This window comes from Lissotriton vulgaris, chromosome 2_2 (assembly GCF_964263255.1).
Source record: "Lissotriton vulgaris chromosome 2_2, aLisVul1.2, whole genome shotgun sequence".
NCBI lineage: Eukaryota > Metazoa > Chordata > Amphibia > Caudata > Salamandridae > Lissotriton > Lissotriton vulgaris.
Genome location: NC_141688.1, coordinates 180,057,519 through 180,076,160, shown reverse-complemented (window position 1 = coordinate 180,076,160; position 18,642 = coordinate 180,057,519). Strand labels below are relative to the sequence as shown.

At 43.0% G+C, this 18,642-nt stretch overlaps 1 protein-coding gene across 1 annotated transcript in view; it reads left to right on the top strand.

The window, feature by feature from the left end:
• SLC17A6 (solute carrier family 17 member 6) overlaps positions 1 to 18,642 on the top strand; it is a 404,282-nt gene that overhangs the window by 316,984 nt on the left and 68,656 nt on the right. Inside the window, exon 10 of the mRNA XM_086959494.1 lies at positions 336 to 446. Within this exon, the coding sequence (XP_086815620.1) occupies positions 336 to 446 (111 nt within the window). The remainder of the gene's footprint in view (positions 1 to 335; positions 447 to 18,642) is intronic.

Here is an 18,642-nt window from a genome sequence, read left to right as displayed (position 1 = left end):
AAGAGCCAGGTCTTGGGGTGTTTCCTGAATGTGAGGTGGTCCTGGGTCAGTTGTAGGTGGGAAGGGAGGGAGTTCCACTTTATCCAAATGTATGTGAAAGTAACTGTCACATTTATATATTTTTTTAGAGGACCCATGGTTTGGTCTGGCTCTATTGTTGCTGGTGCAGTCGCGTGCTGCAGCCATGCACGCATATAATGTAATCATAAGTGTACGGTAGAGTTTTTGTCATTCAATTAGACAGTGCCCTGTTCAAAAATGGCATTGTATGCATGGTGCATTCATGTGTTATAAATGTCGTTGCTGCCCTCAGTTTTCTTTTCTCTGTCTTTTAGGGTTTGGGATGGAAGCCACTCTTCTCCTGGTCGTAGGGTACTCTCACAGTAGAGGAGTAGCTATTTCGTTCTTGGTCCTTGCTGTGGGTTTCAGTGGATTTGCCATATCAGGTAAAAAAGTAGTGCTGGCCATGAATGTATTCCCCGCTGTGTGTAACTTATGTCATGTGATGTGTTATTATAATAGTATAACACATGAGCCTGCCGTCAAGCAAAACATAGAATACCTGCTGCATGACGGCAGATTGTGGCTCAAAACCTAAGCACAGGTACAACTGTAATATAAATTATGTTTTCTAAAACTGTGTTAGACTGTAGATTTATTTATTGTCACAATTCGAGTTGAATCTTATTCCACAGGTTAACTCCTTCCAAGGCAAGCAGAAGACTTCCTGCTCTGCACTTATGATTTTGTAGGGCTTCAGACCACAGGGCCTATTATTTGTCATCACTACTAATGAAGGCATTTTTGACCACAGTATTGTAGATCCTGAACCCGGTAGCATTCAGAGATAAGGAATGTTATAAACTGGAGATAAGGCGTATCATAAACTGGCTCATCTTGGCCATCGATACAAATGAAGGTATTTAAGCATAGTCCTTATATTAAATGGGAATGTTAGGTTCCATACATTTCGAAGTAGTTTGAAGTATACCTCTGAAAGTTGGTTATAATGAATTGCAATAATTTATATAGGATCGCCTCTTGCCAATGATTTATATTAGTTTGTTTGGGATCTACATATACATTAATCACACACCAAACAGTTTAGAAAAACACTGGTTTTACAGTTTTGTATAATATATATCAGTCAAAACCTAAAGACATTTCTGAGAATCCAAACGCATTTGGGGATGAAGAAATCAGGGACAAGGGAAAAGGGAAAAGCCTGGATTTTAACGTGGAAGCGTACAATGCTTATCCCTGTGGGGAAAAAGTCCTCTTCCCTTCTCTACTGTCAGCCGCAGCCCGTGGAGGGAGTTGCGGTGGGGAAGAAAGGCGGGACGGGGTAGGGGCACAATGGGGGTGCTAAAAACCAGAATATGGATAAATTGAGGTAAGTAAACAATTTAATAAATAAAACCAATTTCGTAGCACACCCTGCATCGCAAAATGCGATGCAGCCCGCGCTACGAAATTCGTTTTATTGATTAAATTGTTTACTTACCTTCAATTATCTATATTCCATTTTTTAGCACCCACCACCCTGCCCCTCCCCCACCCCGCCTTACTGCCCCACCGCAGCTCCCTCCACGGGCCGCGGCTGTCTACTGCCCCAACCCATCTCCCCGCCCCACCCCATTCACCGCCTACTAAATACATTTACCACGAGTACAGAGCAATTGGTAAATGTATGTTTAAAACCCCCATGAAATGGCAAAATATGTATGGGTTTTGTGTTCAGAAAATCAGACCCACATGGTAACTCTCCATTTCATGGGGAATTTCTCATAATTACACAGTGCTAGAGCGATTGACCAAACAGTAACAGTAAATTTGCATGACAATATACCATGCAGTCACATCACCCCACTATTGTCTCAACCCAAATTAGGCCTACGTAGAATTTTTTAGCACTAAAGGTCCCATGTATATTAGTTCATCATAACATTGACAAAAATCAGTCTAAAGTCCAATTTATAAAATTCTCAGCAGTTTTTATTTGATCATATAAAATCAAATGACCATAGCTAACATATATAATTAGACAAGCATGATTTTCAAGTATCTTATTCACAAATCAATGGAACTCAATAGTTATGCCCATAACTTTCACTTTTGAATTAAAAGTTGTATTATGTACATATTGTAAGCTACGATTCTGAATCACTATCAGCTCATTCACTCAATACATATCTTCATTATTTTCATGTTTGTAGTGACAACAATAAAAATGTTACTGAGCTATGTAAACATTTATTCATTCAGCATTATTACTGTTACTCCCCAATGTAATTGTCACTTGAGGATATGAGGGGCAGATTTAGCAACATTTTGCAAGGGTGCTAAGTAACAAAAGGTGACGGAAAGAAGGTTCAAAATTCTGATTAGTTATTTACTTTCAGTGCACATCTTTGCCTATAGGTAACACAAAAGAGGGGTTTCTACCACTTTAAATGAAGAGGGGGTCCCATAGTTGGTACATGCTACCACCCATGGTTTCTGACCCAAAGCATTATCAACTAATATTTGCATAAGGGGCTTTTTGCCCAAAAACATAACACCTCTTCGAGGCAAGTCTTAATTTGGAGAAATGTTTTTATTTCTCGGTGCGGGTAACTCATGGTGTCACCCCCTCACGCTTGTATCCTGGGAGCCTGCGAGCTCAGAATAACTGATTAATTTCCCCTCCACCGTCTTTACATAACCAACTTGAAAGTGCCCTCTTATCTATCTTATTTTTTGCACTGCGTGGTTTGAGTAAAAAAAAAAAGAAAGTTTATTTACTAAAAAGCAGTGCCACAATTTTGCTGTATGGTGGAATACATGTATTTGCTCCAGAAAATACATGTCTGCGTGGAAAGAGTAAATGCACAGATATGGTCTTTCAGTTTACCATAGATGTTTTTCCAAAAACACCCACATAAAACTGACGCCTCGTGACAAGAAGCTTCACCCCAGATGCTATACGTTCTTGCTTCTTCACCTACCTGAAATGGATAGAGTATGTCTCTCTGAAAGTCCTTAACCCAGACCCAGGCCGTTTCCTCACCTTAAGTTGTGGCTGCTTTGTTACCACTCTTGAGAAGTATTGCTTTGATTGGGGTGGAGTGGTTGACGTGTGTCAGTAGTTCAAGTGATGGTTTTTCTCAGCAATGTGTTGAACAGCAATGGGGTAAAAATGGCATATGCCTACTGGAAAATCTAAGGCTGAAGGGCAAGGTAAGGCTAATTTAAGGGTCTGCTAATATTGAGAGCAAGATTAAAGGAAAGAGTTAAGGTTAACAGAGAGGCGTTAGGATAAATGGATGAGTTATGGTTAATGGGATAGATAAATCTCATGCTGAGAGTTAAAGTTAACAGCAAGAGTTAAAGATGGCAATGGATAGAGTTAAGTCTAATATGAAGAGTTAAAACAAATGAGGCAAGTTTAAGCCAACACTGGTATGAAATCACTAAGATTTACCTAAGAATGAAGATAAGGTCGGTGAACAGGGAGCGAGAAAGCTAATCACACAAGAATTTTGGTCAACAAGGGTGAGGAGGACGTCAAGAGTTGAGTTTAATGGTAGAGTTAATTTAACTGGATTGTTCAATTTAACTTGCAGAGATGGAGCAAACTAGGAGAGTTAAGGCTACAATAGAGAGTTAAAATTATCAGTTTGAATTAAGGCTAGTTCTGAGAGTTATATTTATCAGTGAGAATTAATACCAGCATGATGGAGCAATAAGGTTAAATGAACGTTCAGACTAAAGAAAGGAGATACAACTATTGTATCAAATTATGACTAATAAAAAGAAAGCTAATGGGGCAAGTTAATGATAATGGAGGGGGTTAAGGCTAATGCTCAGAATTATGGCTGATGGAGGAGATGCTGAGAGGGGAATGTCTGCTGCATCGCTTTGTAGTATGTGCACACCTGCCCTGATTTACTCATGACATGTACCAAGTCTGCGGATGCTTTTTGGTTGCATCTCAGCACCTATGGCCATCAAGCATGAGCACTAGCGGTCTCAGTGTAATGAGATAAGGCAGAAAGAAAGGTCCTGGGGTCTGGAGGAGTTATTTACAGCCAACGTCTCAGATCCAGAATGGGTGCTCATGACAGCCAGTTTCACTGCCAGTTTAGGGAACATAACCTGAAGAGTGAGGAGTCCTCCTGGAAGCATCGAAGATCTCCCACAGGAAAGGAATGTGCCCTTGCTTCTGGGAAGAGAAGCACTCGATAGGCCTCTGCAGAAGGAAAACTGGCTGAAGGGGATCCCAACCCAGCTGCCTAGAAGAGATGAAGCTTCCATATTCCCCATGGCATTCTCTACCTCTGTGCACTGCTGGGAGGGGTGCCTGACTGCTCTACGTCTGTGAACACAACATCTGACTCGTCCCCCCCCCCACCCCAGCGCCCCGAAAGTGCTAACCAGTCAGGTCAGGTTAGTGTAGAAGGCAGAGGCACCACCTCTGAGGGGGCCACCGCCATGCGCCCCCTCTCTGCCGTGGTTAGTTCAGTTTTAGTTTTCCGATTATCAGTGCAAGTACAGAATTAAAAGATCCAACCAGGACAATATACATGCACATATAGGTGTATACATTACATATTTTTGTACATGACGCATTTCACCCCAGTCTTGCTGTTAAGCTCGAACGCTGTATTGGCTGTAAACGTTTAAAAATGCATTCAGATTTCCACATTAGGAGGTTCAATAGACTGAGCTATGTGGTTATCTGGTGGCTAAGTGTGTCAGCTAGTATGTTATCACAGTGGTGAGGGGGTCAGCTGCAGATGTCTGTTTTGCAGTGGCACACAGTTTCCAGTACTAATAAAATAGCTCAGGTGCTCAATGTGCCTGCTGCAGTGCAGAGCACCATGTGTCATCTCCAGGTCATAGATCCAAACCATAGAACTTTGGTCTGTAGGCTCGTTCCTTTAATATTGTGTTCCAGATGGAACCTACAGGTAATGTTTCCAGCCCTCATCAGAGGGTTATGCAGCCTCTACAAAGACCTGGGACTATTGTGCATGGAAACATTTACGTGCATACAGCACTAACCGAAGCTTTCATTCTTTTGAGGGTAAGAAGCCGAGTACTAATGAATTAGGTAGTAAACAATACTACAGTAGATAATGCTTACTATTAAACGCAAAAAAGCAGTTGTATCCTCTGTGTATGGGCAATATTAGTATAATTAATAACCTACCACTACAGTGTAGTTATTATGATAGGGTGTTACCTGACTGTCTTCAGGTCAGCACTTGCACAGAGGACTCAAGGGCATCGGTTTATGACCAATTTATATACCTACCGCCAAGTGCAAGCAAGTGCTTTACCCAACACTAATCACAAGCATTCAAAATGCAATAGGTCTTGCCTTTTAATAAGTTAAATCCATTTGCTTTGCTATACAATACCATTAGCAAAGCAGATGGCTTTAACTTAGTCAAAGGCCCGACCTATTGCATTTTCAATGCTTGTTTATTTTTGACAGAACCCGTAGTTTAAGTTTCCATGGAAAATGACATTATGTTTCTTGATGAAAATCGCAGATATGCTTCAGTGTTTCACCGTTCAAGTCTCAAGATCACAGCTAGACCAAAAACGTAACCTTAGAATATATAAATGTGTACTCTGATTTTATGTACTTTTAGTTGTGGCTGAATCTAATTCAATGGCCTTTATTTCACACCGAGGGAGTAACCAGAAAGTGAAAACAACTCCCACTTTGAACCAAAGCATTGATGGCACCAGGCAAGCGAAGTACGTGAGCTTAACCCTCCCTAGAAGAGTTTGCTGTGTCCCTTTCATTCAAGCATCTATCCATTCATGTTTTCACCCTTCAGTCTACCTGCTGATACCCACTGGTCCGCCTTTACTTCTGTCATTCATTCATTCATTCATTCATGCATCCATCATTCAATCCTTCTCCGCCCATAAGTAGGCAACCATCATCTATGCATGCATCCATCCATACTTCTGTCCACCTGTACATTCATCCTTTGACTTACTTATCTTCAAATAAAGTCTTTCATCCATCCATAAATTGATCTATTTGTCCATTCATCCATCCACTCAGATTTCCATTTACTCTGCCATCCTTTCATCCATCCATCCATCGTCCTATTCATTCACTATCCATTTCCTTAACCATTCCCCTACTCATCCATCCACCCACCCTACCTTTCTTTCACTGTTCCTTACCTTCCCCTTTCTTTCACTTTAACCTGCATCATCCTTCGCTTTTCCATCTCATCTTTCATTCTTCCATATAGTTTTTAAATATGAGCTTTTGTCAGTTGCAGAGAAAAAAAGGCCCATAACCCCATTGGCGAAGAAAAGGGGGGAGAGAGGGGCAGTTTTGGGGGCGGTGGCCTCCCCCGCTGCCCTTACCTGCGGCCATTGCGAGGTGGCAAGCGCCAATCTCCAGCATCCCCCCCTTACATGCGGCCGCCGCGGGCGGCAATCACAGAACCCGCCATGGGCGGCACAAGGTCTAACTATGCCACTGCATACCCCCACCCCCCGCATCCCCAGAGATGCCTCTGTTTCACATTTTTATTTTTTTTATTTATAAAGTTTTATATAGCGCGAACTTGATCCCGAAGGATATCAAAGCGCTTTACAATTTGAGGCAAAGGTAACAAATCAAGCTTCCTAAAAGGACAGCATATATTTATGTTGTCATCTATTATTTCCATTCCAATCAGGACAATGGTGCTGTGTTCTGAGTCACTGTGACAGATCTCAGAGGAGCCCTTAATATTTTAATGTGATTTAAGAGGGAAGGGATTATGTGCATTTTAAAAGGGTCCATCAACCAAAATGTGTTATGTTTTATTCTGCAGTCCCCTGGGACTTCACCTACGGCCTCTACACCCCACCCCCCTCCTCATCCTGCTGCAGGAAAATGTATGTTTTGCCCCCTTGCAGCTACATGCTGTGATATGTCTTAAGACTGAGCGCCTCTGTTGGTTCAACAGGAAGAGGGTTTTGAGGCCGGACAATACCTCCTGGAGTCCACCCCTGCTTTCTGTCTCAAAAGTTGCCACGTGGCTCCATGTCACAGATAGTACTAGCCAGTCCAGCTTTTCATCCATCCACATGTTACATCCTAGAACTTGGAGTTTCACTTTCCCTACAAGTCCCTGTTGGCTAGAAGGCCAGGACAGCCTGAAGGTGCCACAGATAAGGTGGAGACGTGATGTTTTAATATACTAGCCTCTGTTTACCACTCACCATGTGCAGTGCTGCAAATCAGTTGTCTGAATGAACTCTCACACTTATATGTATGTGAAGCTCACTTTGCTTTGCTTTAAAAAACACAAAGGCCATCTTGTCTTCTTTTGAATGCGTTTGCTATTGTCACTGTTCTGGCTAGTGTCAAGTGTCAATCAGAGAAGTAAACCACAGTATGCGTCTCCTGTTCCCACCGTTAGTACTCTTCACTGTATATGTTGTCGTACATGGCTCAGTTACAGATTATTATCAGTAAACAACATAGTTCAACTGAACACAATGACACCCATCTGCTCATGAAGACCCCAAGAATCTCAACAGCAATGACACCAAGACCGCCTCTTGCACACATATATCAACAGATTCATCAGCAGTGGCTCTGTCTCAATGGAGTGAAAAGCCTCATGGCCTCAGGATCATCCACCGCTTTAACAGTGTTGTTTGACTGGCCCCCTGCTGTGTGATTCCTGCAGCCCCCACAGGCACGATCAAAATATAGGAGTAAAATTCCACCCTGTTTGGCTTTCACCAGGAAAGCAACAATGTGAACCTCGGATGCCTGTGAGGCAGACTACAACTTCTGCAGACGCATCCTTGAACGTGCCCTAGGCCTCGCAGTGGCCAATGCCATCTCTCGCATAGACTACTACAGCGGCGTCTACATACGGATGCAAGGCAAGAGGCTATGCAAACCCCAGAGAGAACAAGTACATACGTTCCAGACTGCTAAGCATGAGAAACAGATTAATGTCTGCATTAATCACAAATAGCAGTTGAAATGGAAATATAAAAGTGTCGATGCTCACCAGTGTTCCTACCTCTTTTCTACTTAGTGATGATACTCTCTGTTAATACTCTTGCACCTGTGCTGAGAAGTGCTGGTACTCTATCATTAAGATTAAAGGAGTACTGGTACTCGGTCCTTGACAGCATCTGACTGACCGCTTCAATCCCTGCCTTCAAAACCCATCCCTGGCGCGCGACAGCCGTGACGCGTCAGAGGAGCACAGTGCGCGGGGGCTGTCCCAGGGCCGTCATTGGTAACTCTAAAGATTGACGTCCCTGGGACCCACAAACTGGGTACGCCGCCATCATCACATCACGTAGGTTGTGCGTGCGTGCGTTGCGATGTGCACTGCACTGATTGCAGTGTTTTAATTTGTAAGCAGGTGCGTGCGTTCGTGCGCTGCGCACCCTGCACTTGCACTATAATAAAGCAGCAGAGGTGAGGCTGCACAGTGCACTGCAGTGCAGCCAGCGAACACCAGTGTGCGCCCTCCGTGTATGATAAAACATATCTTAGGGTTAAACTGCAAGATGGGCTTTGGGTACCTGCTCATCGCATAGGACCCATAGCAGGATTGTGCTTTCTTCTGGTATAATAATGCTTGCCTGGTCATCGTGGAACCATTGCTTTACATATTATGGGCATATATTCACATGTGCAAGAAACTCTATGGATGGTGAATTGAAATAATTTTTCAGGGATTGTGAAATTGCTTTTCCGACCTATTCTGCTAATGGAAAACCACACCTCAATGCTGTGTAAAAAAAACCACAAATCATTATTTTTTTCATTTAGTCCAACTATATTGCCCATTCATTCATACATAAAAACACTTATTCATTAATCAATGCATTCACTCACTGATCATTTCCTTCACTTACTCTTTCCCTGTTGCACCCATAACTCACCAATTTTACATTCCTCCCCCTGATACAATCTTTGCTTGTCAAAATGCTATCTTCCTTGCCTGAGATGCCACACCCTACCCTGTACCAGACACTGTCCGTGTGCCACAAACTGCACATGCTCCATTCATACAGTCATGCAATCACCCACCGACCTAGCCAACAATCTATGCACTCATCCAATTAATCATCCTCCATGCACTCACTCTATCATCCGTGTTCTCAGTCACTAACCCATTAACTGTCCCTACTGCATGCACTGCCAATTTTCCAACAGTACCATCCCCACTACCAAGCACCTGGCACTCACACATTAGCGTTTCCCCCTTTACCCATTCGCCTACTCACCTATCCATCTAGTAATTCACCCAGAGACTCGCCTTATGACCCCAGCTTTGCCAGCGTATCCAAGACATACACATTGTCCTTGCCTCTTCATAAAATCATGCACACATCCATTCATTTGTGCATTCATGCATCCATTCAACCAACAGCAATCCACTAATGACTCATATTTATCTTTCAGCTCATTCAGGCACTCATACATGTATCAATTCATCAACCAATGATTACAATCTCACATAGATCAACTCAACAAAAGTGCCATCAATTAACAAGTTCTTTAATTTTTTTGTCAATATATATTTGTGACATCTGTCTAATTTTTGTGGCTTTAAATACTTTGTGGTGTTAACAATAACTATTTTAAAGAGGCTTGGAAAGGGTTAAACAAGTTTAATAAACCAAAGCATTGACCACTGGGAAAGTGGGCAACATAGCCTAGATTGTTCAGAATTCTAGACAGAATCTGATGGAAACTGTGCTTTTCACAGTTAATGATTTCTTTCTAAAGCAAGACAAATTGACTTCATCCTATTTTGACTGCCACTTTATAATGTGTTTTAATATGATTGTTGTAGGATCTGCAGGAAAGCTGTACTTCCTCTGATATCTGATATTCAGATCACCATTTAGGATATCAGTTAGATAAATCCAATCTATCTCTCTTTCTGAGTTTGTTAACCTGTGTATAATTAAATTGGGAAATCGTAGCACTTTTTTGCACTACAGAAAAAGTGCTGATGTGTAGTATGAAGCGCCATACACAAAAAATCCTTTTTAATTATATTCCAATAGGGTAGGGTTCACATGTGACTCTACAACAGGAAGCAGTTAATAGAGTTCCTATAACAGAGTAGCAAATCTATAGTACTCCTTTCAAAATTAGTGTCAAAATGATCGATAATAATCAAGCACACTTCAGAATATGTTTTACAAATGTCTCAATAAATTGAGAATGGTGCTGTTAGAGGCACCATTACTTACTGATTGCCATAATAGATTGGAGTGTAAATGACTTATAGGAATGACATTGGGACGAGGTGAATCATCTCAAGGGGAAAGCCTCATTTAGATAAATGGAGTGTTGGACCTGGCCCTTTTTGCAGGATTATCCCCAAAGTTTTTGTCTTCTTACTCCTATTTTTCGGACCCTCTTTCTGTGGGTTTTAGGTCTCTGGGCACGTTACCACTTCTAAACAGTGCATAAGAGCATGTGCTCTCTACTTTACACATGGTATGATTGGTTTACAAAGTCAAAGGGAGTTTCCCTGGACTAACTTTATGGATATTAATTTTGTATCCTAAATATCATTTAACTATGACACAAACACATTATTCAAAAAGATTTTTTTGCCACCAACTAAAATGTAACGTTTATACGTTTTCTTTATTAAAAAATCCTATCCTCACTTGACAGGGTATTATCCTTAACATAAGGAACCCACAGACAAATTAAAATTTCAGAGACACCAGTTTTTTCTGAAAAACAATCAATATGCACCTTTCTTAATACAATAAAACATTTCAAAAAACATACATCAATAAAGAAAAGCTATTACAGTATGCATGAAGAACAAATATCACAAATAAATACATAAAACTTGATTACAAAAACAGACAGGAACCCCTTCTTTTAAGTGGAACAACAGATCTTGGTCCCAGATAAACAGATCCAATAGCCTTATTATCATACGTGTGAGCCTTCCAATGTCCAAGATTGGCGTATTTATGGAAACCACTCAGCTTTACTTGTATTCTATAAACATAGTGCGTCAACGCGTTTCTGTGTTTTAGCCTTGGATATGGTTACACCTTCCTCAGGACAACAAATAATTGGGGTCATCAACAACAAATTTGGTGGAATCCTTCTTTATATTGGATCTCGTGTTTATCCAAATCCTTAATAGAGAAATATATCCTATTGGGGGGAAGAGTGAAAAAACCACGGGGGTATTGCGTGCCCCTCACCTGCGGACCTTGACTCCAGGAGCACCGTAACAGCCAGCCTCCCGCCGCCGCCGCACTTTTTGCCATCAGAGTGCCGCCGCACTGAGGAGAGCAGTGCCTGTGGGACTCCACTGCCCAGGATCCTCAGCGGCCGGAAGCCGCGCTCAGTGATCTCGCGCCAGGAGGCGCTTAAAGACCAGCGCTACCCCCCGCGACGCGGGAGCGCGCGGGAGCAGGCCGGGAGAAGCCCGGGCAAAGGGCGGGCCCTCTTTGGCCCTCAGTGGCCGGAAGAGGACGGGACGGGCCACGGACCCTGGCTTCCTGGATTTTGAAGTACAAGTAAGACTCTGATTCCCTCATTTTTTGACTAACTGCAGTATTGAAGAGTAACTGTTGCTCGAGACTGTGTTAATATAGCCGCTCTGCTACTTGCTAACATGCCTACCATTACTATGGACCCATCTACATCGGGCCTACGTACCTTGGACAACTTTGTGCTCAAAAAAGTTACACAAATTAACAACGAACGCAGGGCCTCATTAGGCAGTAAAAGTCTTTCACCCTGTATGGATATTATAACTAACGAGTCCACAGAAGTGTCAGATCGCACCTTAGAACAAGCTGCACACAGTACAGAGGCCCCCAGTGTAGCTGTACAGGTACAGGTGCACTCTGAGAACCCAGTGGACCTGCTTGTCACTTCAGAGGAGGACTCAGCAGCAGAAGAACCACCGGAGGTCCCATCCACACAAAGACCAGTGAGGAAATGCAGAAAGACTCAGGGGAGGCGTGGGGGAAAGTCTGCAAAAACTAAAACTCACGCCAACCAACCCAATAACTCTAAAGACACTAATGTTAACAGTGCAAGTATTCAGGTGGTGGAAGAACCCAATAAAGAGGGCAGTAGTAATGAAGGAAGTGTGACCTTGTCTGACACCAAGTTAGAAGCATTAATAAATATAATAGTAGGTAAACTGGAGGCTAAAATTGTACATTTAATTACCCCAATAATGTCCAAATTGGACATAGTAGCCTCTGAGGTGGAAAGACTGGGTACCCTGTTAGCGGGATATATGACCCCTGCACCAGTCCCAGCCCCAGCCGTGACAACACCTACAACTATCCCTGGTGGGAGTGGGAATGAGCACTTGCTCAGGGGACAGAGTGCACAGCAGAAGAGGCAGTCAAACTCAGAAACCGAGGCTGTTGCTGTAGCTGCGGTTCCCACGGCTCCAGTGACTCAGCCGACTCATCAGGCCCCTGCCCCGGCCCCCCTGGGCAATTGCCCAGCGGTCCCTCAGAGGGCTAGACTCAGGAACGTAAATCTCCCTCCCGAATGTGTCCCATTTGTGGTTGTGCTGACTAATGTCCCGCGTTATGAGGAAACTGCAGCACAACCTTATGGAGAATCACATGACTCATTAAAAAATAAAACGGTGGCATGGCTAAACAAAAATTGTGGCTTTCCACCTCACTTTTACGATCAAATTATATCCACTGTAAGAGTAAATTGGGTTGGACCTTCAAGGAAATCAACCACGGGGGACTGTGTAATTGTTAATTTTCAACACCCGCAACACGTTGCCACAGTCTTGTTATGCGCATCCTCACTGGTTTACAATACAAACAGTGTCTGTGTGCGACCCCTGGGATATTTCTATGCGCCTGACCAGAACTCACCTAAAAATCCCCCTAACACCCTTCGTGGGTACAGACCTATATCACAAATCCAAACACCAAATCCGGTAACTCCATATATGTACAACAATGAGACTAACGGGCTGTCTGGTTGGCAAACGCCAGCAGTAAACGCTAATGGCTGGCGGATACCACCTGTTAATTTCAATGCCGAGAATTTGAACAACAGAGGGTACAATATTTCTACACATAACCGATTTGATATGCTTTCAGGGCTGGACGCCTGCGACTGACTGAGGGTTTTGGAGGGTCAGGAAAACGATCAGGCGCCTGTAGCACAAACGTTAGAGGTGACTCCACCAATTACACCAAAAAACAATGTTATATGTTGGAATGTGGCGGGCCTAGAAAATAAAATGCAGGATGATAGCTGGCTAGCCTATATTAGGGGCTTCCAAATCATTTGTTTACAAGAGACTTGGTCAGTGAAATGTGATATTCAAATGGATGGCTACAAGGCATATTTTGTACCTGCTGTACCAGTAACCCGGGGTAGATCAAAGGGGGGTATGGTAATGTTTATATCAGTAGCACTGAAATGCACAATTGTAAGTAGGCCTTCAAGTAACCTTGGCATACAAGGCCTAGTTTTATCTGCGGGTAACTGCAAGGTTGGTCTGATCAACTTTTATAATTCCACCAATAATGTCACAAGTTATGGTAATTCCGAATCCTTAAGTGAGTATATAGGCACCTCAATGAAGGACTGTTCCCACAACTTGTTGATTATGGGCGATTTCAACACTCATCTATGTAGTGATCCCCTAGACAAAAGCCTCATGGAATTGTATTGTCCCAGAATTAACGGTCTACATTTGGAACATACCGTGGAAGGGACATTTTTTAACAACCTACTTAATGAACATGGTCTCACTATTGCAATGTCTTTATGTGATCCCTCAAAGTGCTTTTGCACCCCTACTTTTAAAGGGCACGGGAAGGGGACATTTATTGACTATATGCTGTTAACCGCCCCCATGCAGGTGTTTGTGCGTTCATTCTCTATAGATAGTAATCCACTCAGTGATCATAACCCTTTGACTATACATCTAGGGGGGCCCTGGGTGGAAAGAGAAGGACGTAATTTAGGTAGGGGTAGGGTTACAGCTACGGATGGAAGACGCCGTTTAAAATGGTCTATGTGCACCCCGGCCCTCATATATCAGAATATACAAACTAACTGTAGTGATATTATTGCCAGATGCATCCAAGTTGATTCAGACCCAGCCCAGGTTCTATCGGACTTTAAAAGCTTAACTGACAAAATAGCTATTTCAATGACAGAACCACTAAAAAGTAGAGGTAGGGAGGGCCCAAGGTGGTTCAATAAGGAATGCTCCAAAGCAGCCCGTGACCTCAAAGCTGCCTTGTTGCTAAAACCTCGTAACAAGGAACTAGTTCAGAGATCACGCAAAGAATATAAATCAGTCATTGTAACAAGAAAGGAGGCACTGAAGAACGAGGCCTGGGCTGAGATTCTGGAACCACAAACACTAAAAAACAGCGCTAGATTCTGGGCGGTGCTAAAGAAACCCTTCCTGGTGAAAGACCCAGGGGAAGGGTTAGAATGTGTCATCACAAAAGAGGAATGGGTTGATCATTTTAAACAACTGTATGGGGGGGGTGAAACTAATGTGGTACCCTATGAATGCACTGTTGGGGGTCCTTGTATGAATGTTAGCATAGGAGAGGTCGTGATGGGTATCGAGGGGCTTACAGCGGGCAAATCACCTGGCCCGGATGGGATACCCCCGGATCTCTTTAAATCCGATCCCAATTTTTGGGCACCGATCATCGCGGCAGTTATTAACGCAGCCGCAAGGGTAGGGTGCCCGACGTCATGGGGTCTTTCCACCATTGTGCCCATATTTAAAAAGGGGGACAGGGACAGTCCCCTTTGCTACAGGCCTATCTCCCTGATCAATTCTGTGACCAAACTGGTGGGGAGAATAGTATTGCGGCGACTACTTGAGTGGACACGGGACAATAATATCATGTCCATCGCCCAATATGGCTTCTGTAATGGCCGCTCGACTACAACACAATGCCTGAATCTCTTCCTAATACTAAGTAAATATGCCATTGTTAAAAAAGGCACAGTCTACTTGGCCTTCATGGACCTATCCTCAGCTTTCGACTGTGTCAACAGGGGGAAGCTGTGGGGGTCCATGAGGGACAAGGGAGTGGACAATGATATTATAAACTTTTTGGTCGACCTCCATAATAACACCAGTGCAAATGTAAGGTATTGCCAAGACTTATCCGTAACTGAGGATTTTAGAACTGGGAAGGGGGTTAGGCAAGGATGTATACTGGCCCCCTTCCTTTTTAATTTTTATATAAATGAGTTGGATGGTGTTTTACGGGAGGTGAAATCAGACAGTCCAAGAGTGGGGAACAGAAGCATTCCAGTTTTGTTATACGCAGATGATGCGGTACTGCTAGCAAGAACTGAAAAAGGCCTTCAATTACTACTAAACGCATTTAAAAAGTTCATGGAAGATAGGGACTTGTTAGTGAACAACTCCAAATCGTTCATCATGCAGGTGGGGAAACAGCCAAAGAGACAATATACTTTTAAATTAGATGAGACAGCTATACCACTTTCAAGTACATTCTCTTATTTGGGAGTACTCTTTGACTCTAAATTATCTTGGGCCCCCCAACTCGCAAAGAAAAAATGTGATGTTTTAAAGGTCAATGCCTCCATTTTTAATTTTGCGTCAAAGCTTGGCAAAAAACCGACGGCTGCTATGATTAAATTGTATGAAGCGAAATCTGTAGCTACCGCAGCATATGGGAGTGAGATTTGGGGCTATATGGTGGGGGAACAACTTCAGACCACAGAAAATTTGTTTTATAAACGGCTTTTGTGCGTCTCGGCCTCTACCTCCAACTTTATAGTACATGAGGAACTAGGAGTGGGGTACCTGAGTGATATCCTGTCCCTACGACCTCTGTTATGTTGGCTGAAAATGTGGTTATGTGAGGAAATCCCCCTAACACACTTAATTGTTAAGGATTACCTGGCTCTTGAGAACGCTTCACGCACTCCCTGGCTGAAGTACTTAAAATCATGTTTTACGGAGATGGGCCGCCCGGATCTGTTTGAACACCCAGAAGGAATTGTGAAGGCTGATATTAACTTAGTTAAGCTGGTGTTCCTTCAGCGTAAGAAGGCTGACAGGGAGGGTGCTGAGCTACAAAAAGTTAGCGTGAGGAAATTTATTATGGCAAAAACATGTTTGACAACAGAGCCTTATTTACTCAGCACTTTCAGCACCCATGATAAATTCCTGCTTACAAGATTCAGATTTAATCAGTTTCAACATCTGCTCATCAGACCCAAACAGGAGAGCTTCTGTAAGCATCCTCTGTCCTGTGGCTGCGACGGTAAGTCTCCACAGGACATGATGCATTTTATGTTCCTATGTAAATATTATGAATTCCCCCGTAAACGCTTTTTAATTGCTCTTTTAAAAGAAATGAACTTTAAACAGATACGACCAGCCTTTTTATACTTACAACTGCTACATAGCAACAGTGTCCTTCAAGTTCTTGAATTTTTAAAACTGGCTCTTAAACTGCGACTTTGTCTGGACCAATGACTGAACTACTGTATGTAATGATCACAGTTCTTTTATCCTGTGAATTTATAATGTAATTTGATGTATGTACTGTATGTTTTTATTGTACTTTTATGGTTGAAATATTACCGAATAAAGTCTGTTTTGATTTGATTTATATCCTATTGTGTCCAAATGGGAGCTCTTCAATCACTCATCTCATTGGTTGTAATTAAAATGGTATCCTTGTGGGAGCTTTTGTGTTCTATGTGATCGTTTTATTTATAATTCTTGTGTGCTTAGCTGCTTCCCTCAAAGCTTCATTTTGTTAATGCGAATTTTGGTACAGGATTCCGAGATCCTTATGTCTGTTAGATCCCCCACGGTGTCACCTTGGGTATCCACTTTCAGATTAATTATTCAACAAGGTTCTTTGAACTGGATATGTTCTTCTAGTGCTCCACCTCGTACTTCACCGCGGGTCAGTCTCGTTCCACAATATGATTGGTTTACACCTGTTTTGCACTTGTAAGTCTCATATAAAGTGGTATACCATGTACACAAGACCTGTAAATTAAGTGCTACTAGTGTGCCTGAGGCATTTCTTTTGCCACTCACTGATGTAGCCTTTCAAACCTGTCCCACGCCTGCCACTGCAGAGACTGCGTGCACAGTATAGTCCCACATTTACGTGGCATTTAAACCAACTTGTCAAGCCTCAAACTCACCTTTTCTCACATAAAGGTCACCCTAAGGTAAGCCATAGGTAGCACTATAGGTATAATACTGTGTACATAAAAGGTACATGTGCCTTTATTGTATGGCATATCCTGGTAGTGACAAACAGCCTATTTTGTTTCTCACTACTGTGGGGCCTACTCCTCTCATGGACTAGCATTGAAAATTCCCTTAAAATTGTTTAAGTAGTAATTCCAGATCTGAAAGGAGTAGCGTTGCCATGCTTGGTATGTATAGAACGGTAGTAATGAATCCTGCATACTGTTGCAGTTGTATTTTGCCTTACTATTTTAGCAATGGCACTTTTAGAAAGTGAGCATTTCTCTGTGTGCTTTGCACCCTGACTCCCATCCACGCCTGGGCCTGGTTGACATCTACACTGTGTGCATACTTTCCAGACAGCCACAACACAGGTAGGGTTGGGTGTGACACGGTCACGTCTGCATTCATCTGCATACTGAGAGTATTCCTGGGCTGCGAGAAAGGGAAGCAGGGAAAACCTGCATTTGAATAGATTGCGCCCTGCTGTCACACAGAGGGCTGATTTACCTCCTACTGATGGAAGTCACCTCTAGAACAAAAGACATTTTGGAGGTTATGTGCAGAGGTTCTAACTCCAAGTTTTTAGTTCATTCTGGGGTCCTGAGAAGACTCTGCAATGAAGAAGAGCAATGCTGCCAGGAGGGACTGCCACTTTGCCACTGCTCTTCTGTTTTGGCCTACTACAATCTGATTGCTGTGTTGCGGGAAGGGACTGCCACTTTGAACTGTGCTCTGCTGTATTGGCCTGCTGTCTTCTACTGCTGCACTGAGGCAGGAAGGATCCTACCCTCCACCTCCAGTTACCCCTAGTAACTCCGAGACCTTGTACAGATTGCCTCTTGTTAGAAGTCTCATTGACACAAAAGACTTCTCATTTGTAGGAAAGTGCCCTTTTTGACATGGTCACCCCTGCTTTTTGCCTTTTATATGATGTGATTTCAGTTGGTACTGCACTGAGTTCCTGCTGACCAGGTTTCCTGTGCAGATCTCTTTTCCAAACATGTACAATTGTTTACCTAATTACCAATACCCTTAGTACCCTCTGTAAGTCTCTATTAAATAGTGCCCCTAGTACCTAGGACTGGAGTCACTATAGAGGGTCCATAAGAGCTGCGGAACACATTTTACCATATTTAGAGATCTCTGACCAAGCTCATGCAAACTGCCATAGAAGGCTGCGTGGTTTGGTGAGGACAAAAGTTAAAACACAACATGGCACACATCCTGTGTACATTGCCTACAGGAATTCCATATAGTAAAGGGAAATCACCCCAACAGCAGGCCTTACTTCCCTAAGGCAGGGTGTACTATAGTACATGTGAGGGCACAACTGCATAACCCCTAGCTGGTCAGTTCCACTACTGCCAATACAATAATCACTGGAGCCATT